Below are 27823 nucleotides of genomic sequence, written 5' to 3'. Positions count from 1 at the left end.
GAAGCAGAATGTTAAAAGATTTGTAACAAGTGGAAGGAAGGAACGATAATGTTCACACTGCTATGGGGTGTCATATAAATGTAGCAAATAAACAAATTACAAACTTGCAACCGCTTGCACTCATACTCTGATAAGCTTAATAAGCCTTGGATTTGTTGAGGTTAATGAGAGAGAGAAATGGGCAAAACAGCTCTCTCACAAAATATAGAAGAGGTTTTGCGTAGCAGCAGAAACCATTGCCTCACATAGGGACAGAATTTCTTCAAGGATAACTATTATTTTCTTTATTTTGATCCCTTAACATTTTTAAAACAAAAACAAAATCTAATATATAATTGGGGGGAAAGGAGGAAATTGCTCAGGGGCAGGAAGAAAACTGTGTGACATCCTGACACCAGGCAATGTTGTACAACCCTCAGTGCTGCAGTGTTTTATTGAGATTGCAGTGTTCTTGTGTCTAAAGTTATTTATACTGAGTGAGCTCCTAAATTATGAGCAATGACTAAGCAATGCCAGCCGTTTGGGGTGTTGTTGTTTTTTAGCTCAGTTACAAGTTCCTCATGGATGTTATTTTATCATTCATTGAATCTGCGCTTTCCAGTCTTCTTTTTAAAAAAAACAATACTTTTTTGTTGACAACAATTATATGGAATTAAAAAAATAATAATCTTGATCAGCCCAAGCTGCTCCGTGGCACCATTTTCAAACCCCGCATTCACATTTAACAATTCTGTGTTGATTAAGTGTACACTAATGCCGCCCCAATTAAGCATCTTCCACTGTCATTAAACCAAAAAGTTTCCTGGGGAATTCTTTTAATATACTGTGTCCAAATGAATTAGCATGTAATGTAGTAATTCACTTTTATAGCACCTTTCATGTTTAATATCAGACAAAGAAAAGGGGCATTGAAATGAATTCCTTGGAAAATGAATTATTGAGACTGAAATAATGAGTGAAAATTGAATGGAGCTTTGCAGCTGTTCGCAATGGGGAGGCCTTGGGGGGGAGAGAAGTAGCTCCCCAGGTCTGAAATCTACTGGGTTTTCCTAATCATAATGAGTCAGCAGGTGTTGGCAAATGCTAGCAATAGGAGTTTTACTATTTTGCCATAATAGGCTGTGTCATACAGCTGCAAACACTTTCAGAGAGAAGGGCAGCAATTACTGGTACACCTAGTATTGCTAAATAACTATTTTTTACCCAGACAGTTTGGGAATTCAAGCTCTGTGTCCAGTCTTGTTCCAGCTGCTCAAAATCCGGGAATGGGTTGAGAACAGAGCAAATAGGGTTAGGGCCGTGTTTTTCCTTCTCCACCCAGACCTTGTTGTGGGTTGACCTTAGGGATAAGGGAGAAATTCAGTTGTGTTTGCATTTTGATGGGAAACTACCCAATTTGTACTTCTCGATCCAATACACAAATGAAAACCCAGTTTTCCTTCAGAATTCACACATCTCATAATTTTATGCATTGGGGAAAATGTGTATTAGAACATACATTTGCGAAAATAATATGCAAAAATTAAGGGAAATTGCTTTCAACAGTGGTACCTCGGGTTAAGTACTGGATTCATTCCGGAGGTCTGTTCTTAACCTGAAACTGTTCTTAACCTGAAGCATCACTTTAGCTAATGGGGCCTCCTGCTGCTGCCGCGCCGCAGGAGCATGATTTCTGTTCTCATCCTGAAGCAAAGTTCTTAACCTGAGGTAATATTTCTGGGTTAGCGGAGTCTGTAACCTCAAGCATATGTAACCCGAGGTACCACTGTATTATGGTGACCTCTGTCCCTTCGCTGGTTTTTGTTCCCAAACATCCTTTTTTTAAAAGAAGAAAAGGAAGTGGCAGATAGGCCTGCCTCTGGACTCCAAGCTATGACTTCCATCCACAAATTTCTCTGCCACAGAGTTCCCGGCAAAGAGCAGGGGACAGGTTTACTTCATAGCCAGTGAAAGTGGAAGTGGATACCAAGTCATTAACATTTTTAACTCTTTAATATAACAAAATTTATCTCAATTTTTTTTAAAAGGTATTTCACCAAACCACATCTCTTATTTGCTTAAATTTGCAGTTCTAAGCTATGGGAGTGTCACAGTTTGGCTGGATGGGCTTTTAACAAAATTGTGAAACATAGCAAATGCCAAAAAAACAACAGCAAGTGTTTTAAATTTTAGGCTCCCTTTGAGCTTGAAGCCCAGGGCCAAATGGCCCTTGAACCAATGGCTTCAAGTTACAAGAAAGGAGATTCCGACTAAACTTCAGGAAAAACTTTCTGAAGTAAGAGCTGTTTGACAGTGGAACGGTCTCTCTTAGGAAGTTGTGGACTCTCCTTCCTTGGAGGTTTCTAAACAGAGGTTGGGTGGTAATCTGTCATGGATGCTTTATCTGATATTCCTGCATTGCAGGGGGGGTTGAACTTTATGGGCCTTGGGGTCCCTTCCAACTCTACAATTCTGTGATTCTATGACCCCTCTCTGGCAGGCTCTGGCTACCACCCTCTCAAGCCCCATTTCCTCTAAAGGCTACTAGGTGGGATGTCTGTACAGTGGTACCTCAGGTTACATACGCTTCAGGTTAAAGACTCCGCTAACCCAGAAATAGTGCTTCAGGTTAAGAACTTTGCTTCAGGATGAGAACAGAAATCGTGCTCCAGCAGCGGGAGGCCCCATTAGCTAAAGTGGTGCTTCAGATTAAGAACAGCTTCAGGTTAAGTATGGACCTCCGGAATGAATTAAGTACTTAACCTGAGGTACCACTGTAGTTTGTAGATTGGCAGTGGAAAGGAGATGTTCTATGATGGCATGGCAATGCTGCCTTTACAAACTCCTCTACCACACAGACTCTAAGATCAACACACAAGGATGAGACTTCTGCCAGCTATTCACTCTGTATCCCCATCTATACAGTATTGCATTCTGTGAATTAGTATGCACATTTTTTTATACATGCATTTATATTTGTCTCTCTCTCTGTGTATATATATATAAAATAAGAAATTTCCATCCCACCCTTCTGTTGCTTCTTCACCACTCAGGGCAACTAACAATTAAAATCAGCAGTAAAATACAATAATGTTCTAAAAATACAATATAAAAAAACGGAGGCTATGTAATCAAAGCAGAAACAGGTGCAGCAAATAAAACAAAGGCTTCAGATGAAATTCTGGCTTTGCTATCAATTTGAGGGAGCTTTTACTAAAAGCAATACAATAGTATAGCACACATCTAAAATGGCTCAAAATACAGCAGCAGTTAAGCAGCTTACAGTGTATGCCTATACAGGCCTACTCAAAAACGTCCCACTATGTTCTGTTGGACTTACTGTTACTTAGTATTTCAGTTTGTTAAACACCCTTCATTAGTAAGGATCCAAGGGTGGTATACAAAAGCATAGGTTGTTGGAATCTGTGTCTTGAGACATCAGAGTGCACTTCTGAGGTTGAAGTCAAACCACTGTGTTAGCAACACTGAAGTGACCTCCTAGGGCGCAAGCCTGGGCAGTGTGTATGGCGGTCTTGGGCTGCCCAGATGACAAGACCCCCCTCTCGGCCTCACTGATGTGGTCCAAGGGAAAGCACAGCAATATGTTTGGCACCAGCTTGGCTGCATGAGTTGCCGGAAGCAGACTCTGCTCCAGATTTGGGTAGGGCAGGTCCAACTGGTCGATTGTGATCTACGGGTTGATCTTGGGATTTCCCTGGTCAATCCTGGTCAGTCGTGGGATCCTGATTCCCCCTGCCCCCAGAAAATAGCTCAACATCTTTGGCTTCTCCTCCCCCCAAAAAGCTCAACAATTTTTTTCGCAGTCTCTTGGAAGTTGGACGTGCCCTGTGTAGGGTTTACACCTGAGTCTTGTCTTCTCCTGAAGATATCCCACAAGGCAGTGGAGGTATAGCATCAGATTTTCCTTCTCCTAGATGGGCTACCTTCCCAGGTTGATTGAGTCCCATCTGCCCCTCATTTCTTGAGCATTGGACCCACTATCGGTCTCATTCGCTCAATCCACCAGAGCCTATCTTCACATGCAAGGGGAAGTCTGTAATTCACTGAGGGTTCGACACCCATTGGCTATCCTCACCTGCTTTAGCTGGCCAGTCAAAGCTATTCTCAGGATGTGGCTGCTGTTACATGCTGACAGCTTCTGGGAGCCACAGGTGTATAGTATATATAGGTAAAATGAGAGTTTCAATAAAACCATTAAAAGCTTTATTAATACTTCAAACGCCATCTTAATACTTGGAAATAGGTAACATAATGTTGAACAGTTCTTACTCCCCAGTAATTGTTGTTAGGATTGCAGCTGAAGATGGCAATTATGTGCGCACATAGAAAATGTCAAATTAAGCTTAGTGGAACATAATCGTGAATAAATGTTCATAAGATTGTGTTGTAAATGTATTATCATGCAGTAGAATTCATTTAAACTTACAATTTATATCAATAAACACATTTAGGCAAACACAGCTTTAAATGAGATCAAAGAGTGTCAAAGATCTTTAAATAAATACTTTAAAAATGCCATACTTCCATAAAGTTAATTTTCACAATAGACCATTTACCAAAGTCCATTTTTTGCATTAGCAGAACTTCCTTAACATTTGAAAACGGCTGCTGTTAAGAATCTTTGCACAGACCAGCTGCAGGAATGACAGACACCTTATACAAAGCAGCTGAAAGCTTTCTCAATGCAGTCAAACTATCAAAGCAATTTAGCAACAACAAGGCAGGTTCAAGATCAAGATGATGGCTCATGACCTTAGTACATATATTGTCAACTTTATTCCAAAACAATGAATTACATCATGTTCCCAGTATAAGAAATAGTATGTTCCAACTTGCCTGTGATCCCTCCAACTTCTGGGGTTAGAGATTTGTTATACCCTATCTAGCACAGTACACAGGACTGGCCTCAGACATTTTGCTGCTTGAGGCAAACGACAAGGTAGCTTTCTCATCATCCCCAACCCCCATCATGCTTCCTTACACGTGCAAAAACTGACAGCTGAATCTTAGTTCAAAGATGGTGATTGAGCAGCATCCTCAATTCCAACTGAGGGCAACAGGCTAGTTTCTGAGACACAGAGCAGGCTGCATGGCACACACAGCTCCCCAGGACTTCCTATACCCCATCATCTGCCTGAGGCAGCTGCATCATCTGCCTAATGGTAGGACTAGCCCTAGTAATGCAACAACGCCTGCAATTAAAAGGCAGAATATCATCTCGTTATTCCTTCTCCAAATGCCTGTTCCAATAATTTCCCCAATCTTTAGCTAGCCAAAAAAGAAGGAAGTACATCTGTCGGCAACGAGTATTTAGGGATGTACAGAACACCCTTCAAATGTGGATCAGTACACTTATTACAGTGCTGTACATCCTACGTTACAGGAAACAGTCCTCTGTTTGAAGGCTGTCAGAGGACCATCTTCTATTTGAAGTCCCATTTAATGATTAAAGAAGGAAGCACAGGGACCTTGAAGTTACCTGTCAACATTTGGCCTTGGATAGCAGAAGGCATACAAGTCACCTAGTCACAGCCTTCTCCACTATAGTGAAAAGTATTTTACTTCTAATTATAGTAATTATTTCTAAATTTGCGTGTAGATTAGCATATGCAAATTTGTGTGTGAAGTGCAAGTATCAGAATGCATCCCCAACCAATCAATATGCACCTTGCTCTTTCTGAGGGTGTAAAGTTATGTAAAGCAGTCACTTTCAACAAATTTAGGGTAGCAGACCCAGCAGAGTCATTGGAGACCAATCACAAGCAATATATTTGTACCCAGGGAGTAGTATGTTTCTAATCCAAATATTAGAATTGGCCGTCTCTAATAAATTTATTTTAAAAATTCCTTACATCACTGTCTAACACATAGCTCCCAGTAATGTGTTCTATTTAACAGCGATGGAAAAGTGTTTGCATATATAAATAAAATTATAATTATATATATATATACAGTGGTATCTCAGGTTAAGTACTTAATTCGTTCCGGAGGTCCGTACTTAACCTGAAATTGTTCTTAACCTGAAGCACCACTTTAGCTAATGGGGCCTCCTGCTGCCGCCACGCCGCCGGAGCACGATTTCTGTTCTCATCCTGAAGCAAAGTTCTTAACCTGAAGCACTATTTCTGGGTTAGCGGAGTCTGTAACCTGAAGCGCATGTAACCTGAAGTACCACTGTATACACACACACACACACATGCATATACACATATAGTGATCAGTATCCTTGTTGTTATACATTTGATATATTGCGTCCCCTTTACTTAGACAAACAACTTGCAAATTTAAACATGTTATCTTATCAGGGTTTGGATGAGAATATTATCAGTATTATTATTATTTGAATTTATATACTGCCCTATACCTGGAGATCTCAGGGCAGTTCACAGAATAAAATCAAAATATAAAACCACAAAATATATAATCAAAATAAAAACAACAACTCAATATCACCCTCCCCCCCCCCAGAAAAAAAAAACACATTTTAAAAGGGCATAGGATGTCAATCAAATCAACCAAAGGCCTGGTTAAAAACAAACGTTTATAAAGGTGTATAATGAAGGCGCCAGGTGAACTTCCTTGGGAAGAGCATTCCACAGATTGGGAGCCACTGCAGAAAAGGCCCGTCCTCGTGTTGCTACCCTCAGGACTTCTCGAGGAGGAGGCACACAAAGAAGGGCCTCAGCAGATGTTCTCAGGGCCCAGGTAGGTTCATATCTGAGTGTGTGAACGAAAGAGAGCAACCAAATGAGGCATGCAGTGTTTCTTTATGCCAGCGCCTGATTGAGTTATGGGAAATGGTTTTGGGGGATGAGAATAATACTTCAATGCATGTTTTCCATTTTCAGCAGGTCCTTATGAATACTGCAGTTATTAAAACCTGCTGGCTTGGTTAGATAAGAGGAGACAGACTGTTGATGAAGCTGCTGTCGCTGCTGTTCTGCTTGCTGTAATGCAGAGATTATCAGCTGATAAATAATGTGTGCTGATTTTTCTCTCCCTTGTAGTTGCACTCTGCTGTGACCAGGATCCAAGTACAAAGACCTGGTTTCAATTATACATTTGCCCATATCTGCATCCTAAATAACGACAAGTCTTGCATCGTGGACGACATTGTGCACGTCCTGAAGGAACTGAAGGCGGCTCGCTCGTCGAATCAAACTAATTTTGCCATCACGTATCCGATCACACACTTAAAGGATGGCAGGGAAGTGTACAATGGGCACCAACTTGGGGGCATCACTGTGCACAGCAAGGACCGGGTGAAGTCTGCCGAAGCTGTGCAGCTCACCTACTATTTGCAGGCAATCAACTCCCTGAACGACATGGTGGCCGAGAAATGGGAATCCAACTTTTGCGACACGGTCAAACTGTTCCAGAAATCTAACCAGAACGTCACGATGTATCCCCTAACTTCATCATCACTTCAAGAAGACTTCCAAGAGACAAGTAGGGTGTCGGAACGCTACCTGATGACAAGCCTGGTCCTCGTGGTAACCTTGGCTATGCTCTGCTGTTCCATGCAAGACTGTGTCCGCAGCAAGCCCTGGCTTGGCCTCCTTGGGTTGTTAACTGTGAGTTTGGCCACTCTCACTGCAGCTGGAATCATTAACCTGACTGGTGGGAAATACAATTCTACCTTCCTGGGGATTCCCTTCATTGTGTTAGGTAACTCTCTCATATCCTATTATTGCTGGGGGTATGCCTGAATGTATTAGTCTGTCTGAAGTATTGCTCAGTTTGAAGCAAAGGAGAGAGGGCAATGTCAGGGCCTGGCCCAGCTGGCTGAGGCTGATGGGAGTTGTAGTTCAAAGCAGCACCAGGTTAGTGAAGGCTGGCCTAGGCCATTGGGATGGACCACAGTTTATCTAATCCTTAGTAATAATTCAGATTTGTGGCAGTTGACTTATGCTTGCTTTGAAGCCAATTAACTCCTAAGTGTGGCTCTTACTCAGCCATTTCTACTTAATATCATACTGCATTCTGAACATCAGTCCATATGATACACTTGTAATACCTAAAATCTTTTTCTTTTATACTTTACATGGAATGGAGCCTAAGCTGTTCCGTAACACAGTTTTTGTCTGCTGCTGTGGAAAACACATGCATCATCACAGGGGGTTATGCAAGATAAAGAAAAATCAAATGCATACTTCTCTGTAGAAAATCTGGTTGGCTTTGGTACTTAGCTTTATAATAAAAACTTGCACAGCTCCTCTTACTGAAATTAAAAAATCAGTTGCCTTGGTGAATAAGAGCAGCAATGTGGACCCCCACACACCTGTATTTACATAGCATATGCATTATACTATTATTATAGTTTTTACTAAGTATACATTGATTATTACCACTAGCTTTTATTTTTATCAGGATGTGCCTAGGGAACAATAATAATCATGGTTTGGTTTTCAGTTTGAGATCATGGATTTATCTTGCGCATCACATAACTGAAGGATGCTCTGCTGAACTAGAGGTGTTTGCTTTCAAGCAAAGAAATGATGAAACTGCTTACATTCCTTATGCTTCAGGCTTTGCAAACTAATTCAGCTCTGATCCTGGAACTGATGGTTTTATGCCTCCTTGGAGATTTTGCTGCCGTGGCAGGAATTGCCATTCTTTTCTGATTTGGACAATGGAGAGCACTTTGACATACTGGGAATATGTTAGGCATGGTTCAAAGGTATATTCCTCTTGTGTCAGATACGTTCTGCACCCACATCTGGTGGGTGAATGGCATTAGCCAGTGTCATGCCCTCCAGAGGTAGTTGGACTCTAGTTTCCAGCATCCCCAGCCAGCATAGCCAATGGCCAGCGATTGTTTCCTGACTCGGTAGGAGTAAAAGAGCTACAGAGGAGGGGGCGGGGACTTCCACTCCATTGCTTTTCACTGCCACTGATCGAGAGGGACCAGTATGTAGTAGGTATGCATTTGGCGCCCCCCAGAATTTGGCACCCAGGTGCACTGCACCCCCTGCACCCCCGGGTAAAGACACCCTGTTGACAACATTACTTACTCATGGAATGCTCAACACACTGATTTGATAGAGGCTTCCTAGATGAAATTTAATTTATAATGTTTCTTTGTGTTTTAGCCCAAGTGATCTCATATTGCTTCATCACATCTTGTAGTTGTGTTATACACCTTTCAGGTGTGTTTCCTGGTTTGTTTGTTTTAATATATTCAGACTGAATACTAAGCGTGCACATACTATGCTTGATCCCCTCTTACATTTTTAACTGAAAAGGTATTACAGCTCCATCCTTCACAGCAGTCATATGTGGACACAAGATGCTCAGTGAACAATAAGAAAGTCCAAATTGGAGGCAGCAATTGCTTTATTCCATTTTCAGATTGCATTCAAAATGAATGATAAATATCATACAGTCTAAAGGCAGCAATCATAGTTGGAAGACTAATCGTGATTTCCTTCACTTCCATAAATTGGACTGTATGTGGTGTGACAATACCTTGATCAAAACAAAGTGGATTGTGCAAAACATATATCCTACCCTGCTCCCAATAACCTACATTAGGGAAAATAGAAATATTCACTGCAGGAATGAAATCAACTCCATCCATAGAATATGCAGCATAGAATAATTTTTGTAATGGCATCTGGATTGAGAGATCAAGACACCAGTCGCCTGAGGACAAATTTTCATATTCTTAACTGACAGGCAGTGAATATACTGGGATCCTCACTTTTTTAATGGGTTGAAATGAACTATGGCAAGTCTTGCCATTTTCAGCTTTTCATTGTTCGACAGCAGATACAACCACATTTGTGTTCCCTCCAGGAATGCATTTCAAGCAAGCAATTTAACTCTAAATAATTGTCAGAGCAAAATTGCCCAGTTCATTTGAATCCTTCCACTGCTTTGCATGGCTTAATAAAAACTGACAAAAGCTAGACAGCAGAGTGAAGGACCAATGCAGAGCAGGGTCTAAAGAATCTTTAATGAGAATTAGTTCAGCCAGGGAGACGGCTTTATCTTGGGCAAAATAGAACGTTCAGTACTAGTATCAAGAAATTACATATTTACTAGGACAAAAAAAGGGTGTTTTATTTTAAATCAATACGAAAAACACAACCCTCCTCAACCTTCATACCCTTATGTCAAACAGCCCTGTGTGGTTTTTTTCTTAGTTTTCTACTTGCCTTTCTACACTTTCAGTTCTCCAGCTCTGGTTTCCTAATTCCTGCCTTCTAATTCACTCTAGTCATACACACACATACACATATACTTTTATTTTCATATAACATACAACAGTAAACCAACAATGCAAACACTCATCTCAAGTCTGAAACATTAAATGAGTGGCATGGGTTGTACAGTCCAGACAGGAAGACCACCTGCAATCAAAGGGTTAAAAAAGAAGTAGGACAACAGCAGTGATGGGGGGCAGGAGGGAAGAGAAAAGCAATCAGGGCAGCTGGGGGAGAAGGGAATGTGGGGTGGCCAAGGCAGTGGGGAGCAAAGGAGGAACTAGTTGGACTTGCAGGCAGCATCCCATTATTAGCCTGTTTTATAAACCATGGTTTTCCAGCTTCCAAGAGACTGCTATCTACAACCACTTTGGGAAGTCATAGTTGTTGAGCATTTTGGGGGGAAAGCCAAAGTTGGGGAGCTTTTTTTGGGGGGGGAGGATCCTGCAATCGACCAGGATCCACCAGGAGCATCTACCAGTAGACCTGTGACCTGTTGGACAGCCCTGTTATAAACCAATATAATTCAGTGGTAGCCATTTCCCTCCATTCGCTGTTTCTGTGAAGCGGAGAAGTGACACAGGCAATTATTACATAAAGGTAAAGGCAAAGGTACACCTGACCGTTAAGTCCAGTCACGGACGACTCTGGGGTTGCGGCGCTCATCTCGCTTTACTGGCCAAGGGAGCAGGCTTTTGTTCGCAGACAGCTTCCGGGTCATGTGGCCAGCATGACTAAGTCACTTCTGGCAAACCAGAGCAGTGCAAGGAAACGCCATTTACCTTCCTGCCAGAGCGGTACCTATTTATCTACTTGCACTTTGACGTGCTTTCGAACTGCTAAGTTGGCAGGAGCAGGGACCGAGCAACAGGAGCTCACCCCGTTGTGAGGAATCGAACCGCCGACCTTTTGATCGGCAAGCCCTAGGCTCTGTGGTTTAGACCACTGCGCCACCCACGTCCCAGGCAATTATTACATGGTGCTATTTGAAATCCTAGGAAGTAGATATAATAAGACCATGGTGGGGAGGTGGGTATTCTAGGTGCTTTATCACTTCTGAAATGGATACAGGGTACCTGGGTGTTTTTTCATAGACATATATAAGTTCTTTACCCCTTCTCTCCTCTCATTGAAGTGCCAAGTGTACTCAAAGAGTCTGAGCACTGCATTCAGAGGTGCTGTTTACACCACCTCTGCCCGTGTGGGCCCAAGTGCTTCCTTCTAAATTCATAGGATCACTAAAATGTAGAGTTGGAAAGGACCACGAGGATCATCTAGTCCAACCTCTTGCAATGCAGGAATCTTTTGCCCAATGTGGGGCTCAAACCCACAACTCTGAGATTATGAGTCTCACACTCTACCGTATCAATGAATGCCCACTTCAATGTAAATCATTGTGAATGCACAATGAAAAGGTCACTTGAATGGGCAGCTTGAACCAGCTTGTGAGAATATTTGGCCTGGCAACTGAGCATACTATAATGTAAGTGCTCTTCCTCTTCACATTTATCAGTAACAGTAGATTTTCATTAAAACCAATGGTTGTTAACCCATTCCTTGGCTTTATGGTTTTCCACAGTCAAAGACACAGTCAGCCTTCACATAAACTTATATTTAGCCACTTATTTGGAAGTGTGGTACAAATTAAACTGGATCATTTAAAATATTTTGCCACAAATGTTTTGAATTTTCAAGTTTGAAGTTTGAGATTGTCTTCCGCAGCCCAGTCTGTGAGCTATATCTAATTTCCTTTCATATTTTTTAAAAAGATATGTTTCTCTTAACCACTCCCCTGTCAATTATTTCCTTTCTTTATTCTTTCATATTTGTTTCCCTGGCCATTTTTCAAAATCTATGCTTTACTTTGCATGTTCTTTCCTCAAATGCCTCCTCATCCTCAAAGGCCTCCTTTCCTAAAGATATGGCTCCCTCAACCCCACTTTTTCCTTCTGTACCCTTCTCATATTTATTTATTAAACTTCATAAATCAATATTGCTCCAAAAATGGATTTCAGTGTGGTATACTATGAAACTGTAGAAGCATTGCAAGACAGACTGGCAATAAAATCAAGTTTAAGAGGAATAAAGTCAATGGAATGGTGGGAAATCTAATAATCTAAAATGCCTAGGCAAATAAAAATGTTTTAAACTGGCACCAACAAGAATACAGGCCACATCCGCAGCACACCTTTCAAACACTTTTATTCCACTTGAGCAGCCATGGCTCTCTTCACTCTATCTTCTGCCATATTGCCCCTTTTTGAGCATCACTACAGCATTCATTATCTGCTTCTTTAGCTTCTCTTATCTTATGCATGCCATTCATTCTTTTTTCTTTTCTTTTCTTTTGTAAATATAGCAGGGTGGGAAAGAAAGAAAAAACCATCAGCTGACATTAACAAAATAAAATTATTCTATGGATCCTGACTTAAATGTGTTAAGTGAATAGAATTCCCATCTATTGCTAAGGTTCTTTTCTATCTTCCCAGCCTCTTTGCCAGAGTCCATTTGCTCATGAGGTGTAGCCTGGCCTCTTTCCCCATCCTGCCTTTTCTGCCTCCTGAGCTTGCCCTGTCATTGTTCACAATCAGTGCTCTTCTCCTGCCAGCTTTCTTGTTAATGTCACAGACCACTCCTGGGGAGATAAGCATGCTTACCTTTTAACCTGACAAGGCCCAAAGTGAGTGGCATAAAATTATTCAGAGAAAGATGGAAAATGCTGCACGGTTCCTTCCCTCGCTTCAAGTTGCTCTGCCCTCCAGACTATTGTTTGCAGTGGGGGGGGTGGCAGGGATCACCACTGTACCTTAAAACATCTGGAACCACCACCTGTTTCTTTCTTATGTTCAAAGTTTGAAAACTCCCATGCTTTCTCAATGGGCAAGGTTCTCCTCTAGCTCCTTTCGGTTATTCTGAAACCGAAACATTGATTTGAGCGCACCAGAATCAATTGCATTTGGAAGTTAAGGTGCCCACTTTAACCTCCATGTCACCTAAGCAGGTATGTGATACAGTGTTGTATATCACAGTATAGCTTTCATGCAGCCATGGTCTCTCAGCCTCAATCGTTTTCCTCTGCATCATCATCATCCCTCCCTCCATTTCATGCAGGGGACGCGGGTGGCGCTGTGGTCTAAACCACTGAGCCTATTGGGCTTGCCGATCAGAAGGTTGGCGGTTCGAATCCACCCAAAGGGGTGAGCTCCCATTGCTCTGTCCCAGCTCCTGCCAACCTAGCAGTTCAAAAGCATACCAGTGCAAGTAGATAAATAGGTACCGCTGTGGTGGGAAGGTAAACGGTGTTTCTGTGCACTCTGGCTTCCGTCACGGTGTTCTTTTGTGCCAGAAGCGGTTTAGTCATGCTGGCTGCATGACTCGGAAAGCTATCTGTGGACAAATGCCTGCTCCCTCAGCCTGAAGCGAGATGAGCACCACAACCCCATAGTCACCTTTGACTGGACTTAACCATCCAGAGGTCCTTTACCTTTACATTTACCATTTCTTGCACACAAACTGGCAGCCTCCCTCACATAAGCACATGTACATGCAGGACCTCTTCTAATACACATGTGGTACATTGGTCAGAGTGTTGGACTAGGGCCTGGAAGATCAGAGTTCAAATCCCCACTCAGCCATGAAGCTCACTGGCTGACCTTGGGCCAGTCACAGCCTCTTTGCCTAATGTACTTCACAGGGTTCTTTGGGAGATCAAATGAGTAGAGCAGTGGTTTTCAACCCGTATGCCTTGGCAGCTAGGGTGCCTGGAATGATGATCAGGGGTGCCATGGGCAACATTTGCATCTGTCCCTCTTTCCTTCCCACCCTCCTCTGATGTCCTCTCATGTCTCTACCTCCAAACGGCTGGTACAGCTCTTTACTGCAGCAGCCCTGGCTGTAAGCTCTGCAGGTGAATGGTGCCTCTTTGGGGTGGGGGTGGGCAGCTCAGAGACTAGCAGCAGCTGCCCAGAGGACTCCCAAGGAGAAGGGAGAGAAGAGAGGAGGCTGAGGGAACACTCCACAAGGGAGGGTGTTTGAAAAAGGGTGAGAGGCTGCCAGCTCCACAGACAAGGGGTGACATAACTGGGCTCCTGAGCCCCGCAGGGTTGCCACAGAAAGAATGTAGCTGGTCAAGGGAACCATGGACTACTGGAGTAGGGGTAGACTCCTGTGTGCCATCTTGAGGTCCTTAGAGAAAAGGATGAGATATAAATGCAATAATAACAACCGAGACAGATTCTTCTTTCTCTCCCTGTCTCGTACACATGCACACATCTGCTCACTACAAACGTTAAGGCCTGAAAAGAAAGGGGAGTAAGAACGCCTTTCCCCCTCCTCCAGTTGCTTCAGAATAAGTAGGATTTTTATAGATCTGCTCCTCTCACACACCCACAGAGGCAATAGTTCTCTCCTGCTTCTCTCTCACATATAATAGCACTCATATCGCTCTACCTTTCACACATTGCAAGCACCTTACACATGTACAGTGTATGAGCAGCATCATCTCTGGTTAAGTCCAGACAAAGGCGACACATTAATACACGACTACACAAAACAGGCATGCAGTAGCATGTCTCTCTCATGTCTCTCTCATTCATGTCTCTCATTCATAGACACACATACGCACAAGAGATGCTGCCTGCTCCATCTAACAATAGTCTCTGGCCTTCTAGGGAGGAGCCTTGTTTAAATCTTCAAAATGGAATTGTTTCCAGATGACCTGTTTATTGAGCATTCATTCTTTGATTGTAGGGAGGTTAGATGACGTTGCATCAATGCAAGTGTTCTCCTGCACTTTTGGGTGCATTTCCCCATCACTTTCCTTATTATAGAAAGTCTTAAATTTGAGGGAAGAAGGTTTGTTGCACAAAACCTTCCAAGCAACTTATAACCAGGGTTTTTGTTCAGCTGGAACGCACAGGAACTCAGTTCCAGCACCTCTCAGGTGGGTGCCACTGCCATTCTCAGAGAACTGGGGAAGCATTCATGGTGAGTTCTGGCACCTCTTTTTCTAGAAAAATATCACTGCCTAGAACCATGTGGCGCTGTGGTCTAAACCACAGAGCCTAGGGCTGGCTGATCAGAAGGTGGGCAGTTCAAATCCCCTCGACGGGGTGAGCTCCCATTGCTCGATCCCTCCTCCTGCCAACCTAGCAGTTTGAAAGCACGTCAAAGTGCAAGTAGATAAATAGGTACCGCTCTGGCGGGAAGGTAAATGGCGTTTCCGTGTGCTGCTCTGGTTTCACCAGAAGCAGCTTAGTCATGCGGCCACATGACCTGGAAGCTGTATGCCAGCTCCCTTGGCCAATAAAGCGAGATGAGCGCCGCAACCCCAGAGTCGTCCGCGACTGGACTTAATGGTCAGGGGTCCCTTTGCCTTTACCTTTACATAATAATTGCCTGTGTTACTTCTCAGCTTCACAGAAACCCTAACCCTTTACCTTTATATTACAACCATGTAACCTGAATTTGCTGCTATGTGACTGGAACCCACCCCAAAATAGTGACAGTCTGGAAGTTCCTGCAAGGTAAATTTCAAGGTAAATACTGCAAGGTAAATTTCCAAAAGAAGACCTATAAAGGGTAGGGTGGGGTGGTCATGTCTCACAAAAGGCACCCTTGTTAATAAATACAAAATATATAAACTATATTAATGTGGCCATTCTTCATTTAGATTTCTCAATTATTTGGCCAGATTGTACCTCTTGCCAAGTAAATTCTCAGAACCAAATCTCATATGGATACGACTAATTGTCTTGCATACATGATGAAAGTATTTACAGGTTTTCTAATAGTAAAGCACAGAAAAATGAAGATGCTTTGCTGATCCTGTGGCTCCATATTTTTGGTAGGCTTGCTCTCCCCTCTCTATCACTGCCTTCAGATACACTAAGGCTTAAATCAGCTGTCATATCAATTTCACATCTTGGAATTTTGTGAATAAGACAATCTCTTCATCTCTGTTGCTTGGAAATGGGATATAACACTAGGAAGGGATTACAGAGAGATTGTGGTGTTCGTGTGTGTATACATACACACATATACACACATACACACTCACACCAAAAAAATCCCTTTGGACTAAAGTTTGGATAAGCCCTCAGTCAATTAAAATCTTATTTCTGCTGTAAACTAATTTAATATGAGTAGGACTATTGGGAATTGTATGTGGGATGTGTGTGTTTGCTGACTAAAATTTATTTATATTTCTAATCTTCCTTCTTCCCATGGCTCGGGGCACATAGTAACTATCTAAAAATATTCAGAAGTACAGCACACAACAAAAGACAATGAAAGCAACATAAAACAGGCAAGAAGAGCAAGGGTGGTCGATCTGATGCCCTCCAGATTTTGCAGACTACAAATCCCATCACTCCTGACCATTGAACATGCCGGCTGGGGCTGATGGTCACCCTGAACTAAAGCGTCACCATGTTCATCTTGGACTATCCAAGGCTACTCCCTAAAAGCATGTAAGAATGGCACTCATTCACACAAGCTTAAGCGAAGTTATATGTTGCAAGCTGTGAATGGATTTGCTGCCTTTAAGGCAGCTGGAGCTGCTTCTTAGCAGGAGATCAGAGCTGCAATTCAAAAGCACTTCAGCAAGCACAGATTTAGTGTTTAGCATAGGATATTATACACACACACACACACACACACACACACACACTTATCAGTGGTCTTGGATCCAACAAAAGTAATTACAAATATCTTGAATACTTGTTGGAATTTGGATCAGAATTCAAATATACTGGAAAACTAGATAATAGATTTGTCACACTGGTTGCCTGATAGCTTCAGCTGTCTCTTGGGTAGTCATTATTTATGTATATATTTGTATTCACAAGTTCTGGGTTGTCTACACTCGAGTGCATTATTGGGGACCTGTTATAACCCATTAAGAAAACCATGACTTTATAGCTCAAGGTGGAAGATGTACTGTCTTTATACATCTGCCATTAGTTGGTTAGGCGGGATAACAAACACATAGATATTGTAGGGGAGGGGGGCACCATTCACAATATTTGGTTTAGATTATGATTCAGCATTTTGAAAAACAGTCATCTTCAGTCTGAGGCATTTTGTAGCCTGTACAATTCAGCTCAGGATTCATCCAAGTGTGCTTCATTTGCTCCCTATTCGGTATTGGGAAATTTTAAAATGGCTATACAGTGGTACCTCGGGTTACATACGCTTCAGGTTACATATGCTTTAGGTTACAGACTCCGCTAACCCAGGAATAGTACCTGGAGTTAAGAACTTTGCTTCAGGATGAGAAAAGAAATTGTGCTCCGGCGGCGCAGCAGCAGCAGGAGGCCCCATTAGCTAAAGTGGTGCTTCAGTTTAAGAACAGTTTCAGGTTAAGAACGGACCTCCGGGATGAATTAAGTACTTAACCCGAGGTACCACTGTACTGTAGTTTCTTTTCCTTTTGAGAGGAATGAATGAAATTTCCAGACATACTAGCCCCTCCAGGATGGCTAAAGCCTGACAAATCATAAGCAAATGGTTCCAGGAGATTTTGAGTTGGGCACACTATGTTAAAAAAAAGGGGGGGTTAAAAAGTTACACTTGTAACTTTTTTGTTTTTGGACAGAATTGGATTAAATTTGCAAGCAGTGTTATCCCCTCTGAGGGCATTAATACTTCCAAAATTGAGAGGGTTAGCTGTGGTTTTCTTGTAAGCAACCACCCCCTGCAGTCTTCAGATGAAGGGCAGTATACCAATGTTAACAACAACAGCAACAACAACAACAATAATAATAATACTAATAATAGGGGGAGACTTCTAAGGGAAAGGGCAAAATCAAACCTTCTGGCAGGATTATGAAATGTGTCTTCCTTCCCAAGTACCACTCATGTTGCCTAGCAACACACTATTATTTTCCACATTCCATGTTACTATCCCATTTTTCATTCTTTAAGTCATGTATCCGTACATTAGGCATTTTATGAGCTACATGCATGGACTCATATGCCTCTGCTTCAGTATTCTATCCCTGCCATCTTTCTACAGTGTGGTGTAGTGGTTAAGAGCAGTAGTCTCGTAATCTGGTGAACCGGGTTCGCATCTCCGCTCCTCCACATGCAGCTGCTGGGTGACCTTGGGCCAGTCACACTTCTTTGAAGTCTCTCAGCCCCACTCACCTCACAGAGTGTTTGTTGTGGGGGAGGAAGGGAAAGTAGATTGTGAGCCACTTTGAGACTCCTTCGGGTGGTGATAAAACGGGATATCAAATCCAAACTCTTCTACATCCTCATTAATACAGCAACCTGTACATCTCTCCATGTACATGTCTGGGGCCTTATGTCACATTTATGTTAAGGCAGGGATGAATATAAGATTGGAGCTGCAAAAGGAAGCCGGTGAGAGGAAGGGAGTGGCCAGTGTAGGAAATGGCATCATTGTCCTTCTCTGAGGTCAGACTTCTGGACCAGTAGCAGAGGGGAGTGATACAACTGAGCTCTCTGGAGTGAGGAATGTTGGGGTTGAGTGGAGGCAGGGGGAGAGAATGACCTGCACATCATTTTTCACACATTCTGATGTTGTGTCTTCCCTCTGTACAAGGAGAGAGGAGATTTGGATCCTACCTCCTGTCGTTACTATCTACTCATTTGTTTAAAAAATTAACAATTTCATACGCTATGGGCTCACCCACACTTCAGATTGCCCCGTGCTTTCTAGGCACAGGTCCAGGCAGTTTTTTCATTTGCCCTGCTGCTTTCCCCAGGAAAACTTCTTTACTGCTGAATCAGAACAAACATCAATCCACAGAAAAACCAATTGGCGTTTGTTCCGATTCACCAGCAAGCAGCGGGTTTTCCTGGGAGGGAAGGCAGGGAGACAAGCAGAAGTATGGATGAGCCCTATGTTCCGGAAAACAAAACAAATATGTATTTGCATGATGACACCACCTGAAGTATACCTGAAGGAGCATCTTCATCCCCATTCTTCAACCCAGATGCTGAGGTCCAGTTCCAAGGGCCCTCTGGCAGTTCCATCACTGCAACTGCAGGTGAAACTACAGAGAACCAGACAGAAGGCCTTTTTGGTAGTTGCACTCACCCTGTGGAACACCCTCCAGGTAGATGTCAAAGAGATAAACAACTATATAATTTTTCATAGACATCTGAAGGCAGCCCTATTTTGGGAAGCTTTTAATGGTTGTTCTTGTTGTTGTTTCCTGTATTTTTGTTGGAAGCCACCCAGAGTGGTTGGGCAACCCAGTCAGATGGGTGGAGTATAAGAAATAAAGTAGTAGTAGTAGTAGTAACTAAAGATTTTTAGGCTGCAGTCCTAACACACTCACACATGCATGTTAGAGAACAGTGCTGCTGGCAGGCGAACTCTGATGCAGTGGATGTCCTGTCTGTGGTGATGCAGATGGTAAGCTACAACCAGTGGTCCTTCAGTAGAAAGTCCATGAAGTGAGGCATTTATGGTGAGGGCAGAGCACCAAAAGAGGTCTATTCCATCCTAAGCCCTGTGGATGCCCTGAAGGGCCCAATCCTTGGGTCCCTCAACTGTGCCAGAGCTGACATAGCAAATTATAGTGGTGCGGGAATGGTTTAGTTTGGAAAAGCATATAAAAAATAAATAATCGTATTCGCAGTGCTCCAGCTAAAGAAGCCACATGTGCAAACATTTAGATATGGTTCAGTGAGGTGGTGTTTTATCCTCAGCTGATAGACTAGATCTGCCTTTGCCCACCTGGTAACCTTCAGATGTTCTAGACTAAAATTTCTATTAGCCTCAACCAGCTCACGCTAGCTAGGGTGATAGGAATTGTAGTCCAAAATAATTAGCATCATTACCTCAGGTTTGCATCAAAAATGTTAAGCATTAGTCTTTTGTCTAAGGGCAGCAGTCTTTTAAAATGAAAGGGACAATCTGATTTTGCTACCACAAAAGAAGGTAACAGTGTGACTTGGAAGTATCTCCCTGAACTTCAGGGTTATTGATTTTTTTAGAGTGTAAAAAAGTAACATTGTTGCTGCTGCTGTCATTTTAATTTATTACCTGCCCTTCGCCATAAGGTCCCTGGTTAGCTTGCAACAATTAAATACAGTTTTAAAAACTTACAATTGCAAAAAAAAAAAAAAAAAATGCAACCAGAAAAAATAGGTTGTGTCAAAGGCCAGGATGAAAAGACATATACTTAAACCCCATGTTTGCCAACCAGAGTTCCATGATGGAAAAAAGGAAATATATAAATGTAAAATAAGCAATGCATTGTAAAATGGATTACTGATGCGCAATGGAGTCTTCCCAAACTTCATCAATAAAGGATGAATTCACGAAAATAGTTTAATACATTTTTGAGAATGAGACACTGAAAGTTTGTTTAAATTATCATGCTACTTCTCTAACAGATTACTACTACATTATATATAATTTAATTGCAAAAAGAGGTTATTTAAAAATATCTACGTTTGTATATTGACTCTTCTTGCAAATCCCCATTCCTTCACTTCAGAAGAAAAGTGAGGTACATGATAAAAACTATCCAAGGCAACAGATCCATGCTAATAAAAATACGAATTACACTGCTCCATAGGCCGTTTCAGATGTTCTGATGAGGTTAATTTAACATACAAGAAAGGGCCACAGGCCAAGCATATTAGCTTCATTCCCATGATGGAGGGCACATCCTGTACTTGAGGTACTTCCTGTGCATTTTGAGACTCCTAAGTTAGCTCTCAATCAGAATGCTTGAAGAGTGCTTATATAATCATGCTCAAAACTGTTTAGTTCTATTCAGGTAGCTCACTGAAAATTCCTCATAAGGCCACAGTCCTATGCACCTGTAACTCTATAAACAGTCATGGGATCAAGGTGGAAAATACCAAATTTTGTTTAAATGCATGTCCGCCCCACCCCACCCCCAGTGCACAGTAATTTGCATTTCATTGAGGGGAAAGAAATCTGCTGCTGCTGTCGCTAGCTTTTCCTACTTCGTTGCATTTCAATTTAAAATCTGGGGGAAATTAAAATCCTTACTACAACAACAACAAAAATCGTCTTTCCTTGATGGGCTACAAAGAAAAGATAGTTTTGTAGGCCAGGCTGCACTCCTCCTCCTCCTAAACACTGCAGCTTTGCATATGGCAGTTCCCTTTGTTCTGTGGGGAACCCTCTGGTGAAGTGGATGGGCTGCCACATCAATGTTCTCTGAAGATAATAGTAATGGATGTCCAGTGTGGACCCCTTTCTCCCTTCTCTGAGGCTTCCTCATTCGTGGATCAGTTCAAGGAAGCTGGTTGCGCTTATCCTACAGCTGGCGATATACTCTGTGGTCTCTGCATCTGTGAATAACTCAAAGATTTGGCTGGCCTCCTGTACCTGCATCGTGTTTTGCTCTTCTACAGCCCCAGGGCAAGAACATGGTCTCAAATCAGAAAGAGATACCCTTTCAGCATAAGAAACCATATCTGGTTCAAAATGAAACAGTTCACTTGGAAAACGTATTCCTTAAATGATACCTAAAAGTATCCATGAAGTTACTACTTGGTGTTTAATGTCTGTTTAGTTGGAGCTGAATTTATTCATGAGAGTGGGAAACACACAGATGCTCAGTCCTAGGAAGAGGAGGAGATGTGTCAGATATCTTAGATTGTTATTTTTTTAAATCTTCCTCTTGGCTTCTCTTCTTCTTCTAGTGCTCTCCTATACTTGAGCATTCCAGACGGCAAAAACTCCTCTCAGATTAGCCATTCTTTTTAACCATAATCTTTTTGTCCATCTTGTGCTACCAAACCGTTTTTTCCCCCAGCAGGTCAGATTTCTCCCTCTTTTCCCAGATAATGGATTATTTGTAGCTGAAGCAGTGCTGAAGTATTCTGAAACGTGGAGGAAATATGTTCCATGGAGCTGAAAAAAGAACTATCAAGAACATCCGTTAAAAAGACCAATAAATCCTAATAAAGACAAATGGCTCATCAGTATGAGGCAAAGGTGCAAGAGTTTGTGTATGCAGGGTTAGAAACGGAAGACATTTTTCATTGTTGAAACAAGAAGGTGAAAATGAACCTGCACACTTTGGGAAACCACTTGTGATTTCGCAATTATTATTTTTTTAATCTCTGCAATTAATTGAATGATTTAATGTGATACCTTGTTACTAGGCAAAGCCTTTGTACATAATTATAGCAGACTACAACATGGCACCAGAAATGTAAAATATGCAGAGATTTGGTTGCAAAATGTTTTGTTTAATAGCAGCCAGATTCATGTGGATAATACATAGAATTCTCAGACAGACATGTCCACAGCACTTATGAGAACAAACCTCTCCATGCCTCTTTTACTAAGCAAGCTGTTGTGGGTTTTTTAAAGGAGAGAGGTCAAAATGCCTTTATAAAGACAGTGGAAGTGGACTTAATAGTTTTCCCTACTGAGAATAGAACACAACTATTTAAAACATAATTAACAATAGGATGTCAGTCACTTTTTTGTAGGATTTTATGTCTGGGGAGTTTCAGCGCTCCCAATTAGCTTAATGGGGCCACTGTGCTAGTTAACAAATTGACAGTCTTGACCTGCCTGGCGGAAACAACTATAAAGCATTTTGGAAAATGAAGATGAATAGCAGAAGTCTCACTGCAGATAGGACGCAAATATCATTTTATATGTCTATTCGTGTTTCATATGACAGGATAACAAATGATGGTGATCCTGTTGCATCCAAAATGGACAGGATCACAGACCTTACGCTTGTAAATATTGGGAAATTTGCAGGGAGTACCTTCAGATCCCAGCCACCTCTGTGTTCTCCAAGACAAGAGTGAACCTTTCAAAAGGTGAAATTACCTTCTACGTAATCTCAGTAGGGGTTTTACTTTAGTTTAAGAGTACCTAAAGATCTGAATTTGAACTCTGGTATTATCAGATTGAAAACCTGCAATGATTCAGTGAAAAGCCTGACGGTTTTTCATGTGCATATTACGCTGCTACCTAAATATGGTCTTCCTAATTCACTCTGTTTTGGAATATTTCCATATATTTCACTCTATTTTTGGAAAATATTTATTATTAGATTTATATAGCTGCCCATCAACAAATGATCCATTAGAGATTTGAGAACAAAAAAGTAAAATACAGTATTAAAAGGCAATATAATAAAAAACATTTAAAAAGACGGAAATGTGGCATTAGAAAGTCTCCTTTCTATCAGGGAAAAGTACAGTTAGTAGCTCAGTCTACAAAATAAAACACAGCTTTCCCCAGATATATTTCCATGAGCAGGGTCTTGAGCAGGGCTTTTGTTTTGTTTCCTCCATCCCCACTCCATTATTCCAGTATGCTTTTACCTAAAGTGCTGAGTTCTGTTTTATTACTGCTGTTTTTGGATTTACTCTGTTTTGTCTTATATTATTTTTAACTGTATTGTACCTAGATGCTTTTTATGTTTAAATTGCTTGTGTGAGCTGTTGTGAAAGGGGTTTGCCCTGAAAGGTGGCACATATACAGGAAGGAAGAAAGAAAGGAAACATTTAATTTTATTGATATGAAAAAGCATTTGATAGAGTTGAATAAGAAGCTTCCAAATCTTTTCATTTTCATATGTAGATAAGAATGATATATAAGTCACTAGCTGCCAGAATTTTGATCAATAATAGGCTTTTAGATGGCTGTCTTCTTCCCTGTTTATTATTTAAGTTTGCTGTAGAAAATTTTTGCAATAGCTGGCAAATAAAAGATTTAATAAGGATTTAAGACTAAACAATAAATTGTCAAACATAGCAAACCATGCTGTCTGCCACTTTACAAATGATCCATCAGTTTAGCAGTATCTCAAGTTACAAAATGAGAAATGAGAATGTCAAGCAATTAAAAAAAAAATCCTCTGCCCCTCAAAATGTTTGTGTGTGAGAGAGAGAGAGAGAGAGAGAGAGAGACAGTCACACTTCCATAGTGTTATTCATAGGAAATATGATAAGGGTTAGGAACTTGCTTTAAAGACACCCACAGGTAGCTTAAATTCTGGAGACTACATGGACTTTGCTATTCACTACAAAAGCAGGGGAAAAACCATCTGCATTCCAACTGCACACACAGCGCTTTCTCTGATACTACTTAAAATTAAGCAGATTTTCAGGGCTTGTATTGATTTGCATAATTTAGTCTGACCACAATATTGGAGTTTCCCTGCCACAAGCAAACAATGGGGGAGAAAAGGAAATAATCTTCTGTGCCATTACACCCCGCCCCCCGTGTTGTGTCTTTTATAAAATAGACTTCATAGGTAAGCTCAGTGTTTTACTTCCATATCAGTTAAAGTTCCCTTAACTTTGATAACTCATGAAGTGAAGACATGGCATGAAAAATGCATAGATTAGTTTTGATTTGAATAACTGTCCTCACTAGCATAATTCTTCCTAGCGACAACTGTGGCTTCCTCCTAGCACAGCGCATTACCAGCCCTGATTGCTATGGTTCCATTGTGTGTGTGTGTGTTTTATTATTATTTCTAAAAACCCTTGATGAAAACCACACCCATATGCACATATAAATGAATGCACCTTGGGACACATTCTCCTTTACTGGTTTGTCCTCCCTTCCTGACTTTATGATGGCATTTGAACTGTCGCTTTCTCCTTTATTCCAGGGCATGGATTATATGGAACTTTTGAAATGTTGTCCTCCTGGAGGAAAACGAGGGAAGACCAACACGTGAAAGAGAGAACTGCCGCCGTGTTTGCAGACTCCATGCTCTCCTTTTCTCTCACCACTGCCATGTACCTGGTCACTTTTGGGATAGGTGCCAGCCCCTTCACTAACATTGAAGCAGCCAGGCTCTTCTGCTGCAATTCCTGTATTGCAATTTTCTTCAACTACCTCTATGTACTCTCCTTTTATGGTTCCAGCCTCGTGTTTACTGGCTACATAGAAAACAACTACCAGCATAGTATCTTCTGCAGAAAGGTACCAAAGCCAGACGTCTTGCAAGAGAAGCCTGCCTGGTATAGGTTTCTTCTGACAGCCAAATTCAGTGAGGACACGGCAGAGTCAGAGGAGACAAACAGCTACGAAAGCCACCTCTTGGTGTGTTTCCTCAAGCGTTATTACTGTGACTGGATAACGAACACGTATGTCAAGCCTTTTGTAGTTCTCTTTTACCTTATTTATATTTCCTTTGCCTTAATGGGCTACCTGCAGGTCAACGAAGAGTCAGACATTAGTAACATTGTAGCAACTGCGACACGAACCATGGAGTATACTGCTGCTCAGCAGAAATACTTCAGTAATTACAGTCCAGTCATTGGGTTTTATATCTATGAATCCATCGAATACTGGAACATGACCGTCCAAGATGACATGCTAGAGTACACCAAGGGGTTTGTGAGGATATCGTGGTTTGAGAGCTACTTAAATTACCTTAGAAAACTCAACATATCGACGGGTTTACCCAAAAAGAATTTCACAGATATGCTGAGGAACTCCTTTCTGAAAGCGCCCCCGTTTGCCCATTTTTCAGAGGATATCATTTTCTCCAAGAAGTACAACAACGAAGTCGACATTGTGGCCTCTCGAATGTTCTTGGTGGCCAAGACCATGGACACCAAACGGGAAGAGCTTTACCATCTCTTGGAAACCTTAAGAAAGCTCTCCCTCAAATCCAAGGTCAAGTTCATTGTCTTCAACCCTTCGTTTGTCTACATGGATCGTTACGCCTCGTACGTGGGGGCCCCCTTGCAGAACTCCTGTATCAGTGCTTTATTCCTCCTCTTCTTCTCTGCGTTCCTGGTGGCAGACTCTCTCATCAATGTGTGGCTCACGCTCACTGTTGCCTCAGTCGAATTTGGAGTTATAGGTTTTATGACCTTGTGGAAAGTAGAGCTGGACTGCATTTCTGTGCTGTGCTTAATTTATGGGATTAATTATACTGTTGACAACTGTGCACCTCTCTTGTCAACGTTTGTCCTGGGCAAAGATTTCACAAGAACTAAATGGGTGAAGAATGCCCTGGAGGTGCATGGGGTAGCTATTTTACAGAGCTACCTCTGCTACATTGTTGGTCTGATTCCTCTCGCAGCTGTGCCTTCAAATCTGACCCGTACACTGTTCAGGTGCTTGTTTTTGATAGCATTAGTCACCTTCTTTCATTGCTTTGCCATTTTACCTGTGATACTGACTTTTGTGCCACCATCCAAGAAAAAGAGGAAAGAGAAGAAAACTCCTGAGAACCGGGAGGAAATAGAATGTGTTGAAATGGTGGATATGGATAGCACCCGAGTGGTTGACCAAATTACAACAGTCTGACTTAGTTGGTTTGTTTTTCTTTTTAAAAACAAAACAAAAAAACAAAAAAAGCCACCCTAGATCTTACCAAGAGAAGAAAATCATATTGATTATATAAACAATGGTGTTTGGATCTCTGTTTTCAAATTAAAACCAGGAGCATCCAAAGCAGTGTGTGAAGGGGGGGGAAATAGCTATACATTGATTGGCCTTCACATAAAAAGTACAGTGAAATTTACATTCACCCAATACAAAGAGAGTGTCAGTTTGGGTTGCTGCCTGAGATAAGAGAGTAGAAGAGTTGGGTTGGTGACTAAATAGCAAACTGCTTGTGTTTGCCCTGCAGATGTTCCTGCCCTTGTGGCAAAATCCCAGCACATTGAAAGGTCAACTGTCAAGGCTGAAGGAGCCGTTAAGTGTACGTTTTGGACATCAAGGCTATAGGAAACTTTCAATACAGCAATAACTCAAGTCAGTGAGTCAGCTATTATGGATCTTAGCCATCACATCTAACTTCCCTTTTTGTTGCTTCCTCCCCCCCTCCCTCCGCCGCCTTTTCTGAATGGAAATGCATATGCAAGTTTGTTAAACAACAACAACCACAAAAGGCCAAGAAGATTTTTTTAAAAATACATACGCAAGGGTAAAACACAGCAATCACTGTCAATGTAGGGTCATGTTGCAGTTGCCTTCTTTTCTGAATCAAGAGATGTTTTAAAATGTAATCAACCCCCAGTATATTTTTTAATATGACATGATTTTGTAGCATTTCTTTTTTTTTTCTTTTTAAAGAAAACAGGGAAATAATGATATGTATACAACACAGAGACAATTCTTGGTGTTCTCTGATCCAGCTCCGCTTTCTGAATGTGTTTGTCTCATTTCGGAGACCTGGTTTACTGATGCTAGATTTTGTAGCACTCTCTTAAATATGCTAGGGGGGGTCTAGTGGCAGAATAGAGAAGGGATATATTAAGAACTTCACCACCAAAATCCATGAAATAAGCCTCCGATGCCTAAATTTCATCAAGCAAATGTGAATGTTAGGGCTCTTTTTCAGATAAGAGCCTTCACTCCAGGCCATTCACTAGTAATACACACGATGAGGTCGAATGAGCAGCTTTACGTAACGTGTAATGTGGGCTACAACCCTCTGTCAGTAATTTCCATTTCAGTAATCTCAACTGTAGACCATGAGTCACGGAAATTAGTGGGGCTACTTTCAAAGAAGTGGCTTTTGAACTCTCAGTGTTGCATCAAGTTTATGTTAAGAGCAGATGTCCTGATAATAATGGAAAACAATGGACGCCACCCCTGCCCTTAATAAATAAAGAAATAAATGTTTGATACAGAAAACTAGAGACAGGTGGAA

General features: G+C 41.6%; 1 protein-coding gene across 1 annotated transcript in view; it reads left to right on the top strand.

Annotated features, from left to right (window-relative positions):
* PTCHD1 (patched domain containing 1) overlaps positions 1-26476 on the top strand; it is a 51862-nt gene extending 25386 nt beyond the window's left edge. Inside the window, exons 2-3 of the mRNA XM_083439406.1 lie at positions 7008-7668; positions 24818-26476. Of these exons, the coding sequence (XP_083295532.1) occupies positions 7008-7668; positions 24818-26472 (2316 nt within the window). The 3' untranslated portion in view covers positions 26473-26476. The remainder of the gene's footprint in view (positions 1-7007; positions 7669-24817) is intronic.
* Positions 26477-27823: the final 1347 nt, after the last annotated feature.

The sequence above is a fragment of the Podarcis tiliguerta genome (assembly GCF_965153285.1).
Source record: "Podarcis tiliguerta genome assembly, chromosome: 4".
NCBI classification, from domain to species: domain Eukaryota; kingdom Metazoa; phylum Chordata; class Lepidosauria; order Squamata; family Lacertidae; genus Podarcis; species Podarcis tiliguerta.
Note: the sequence above shows the minus strand (reverse complement) of the source record. Positions and strands in the feature narration are given on the sequence as shown.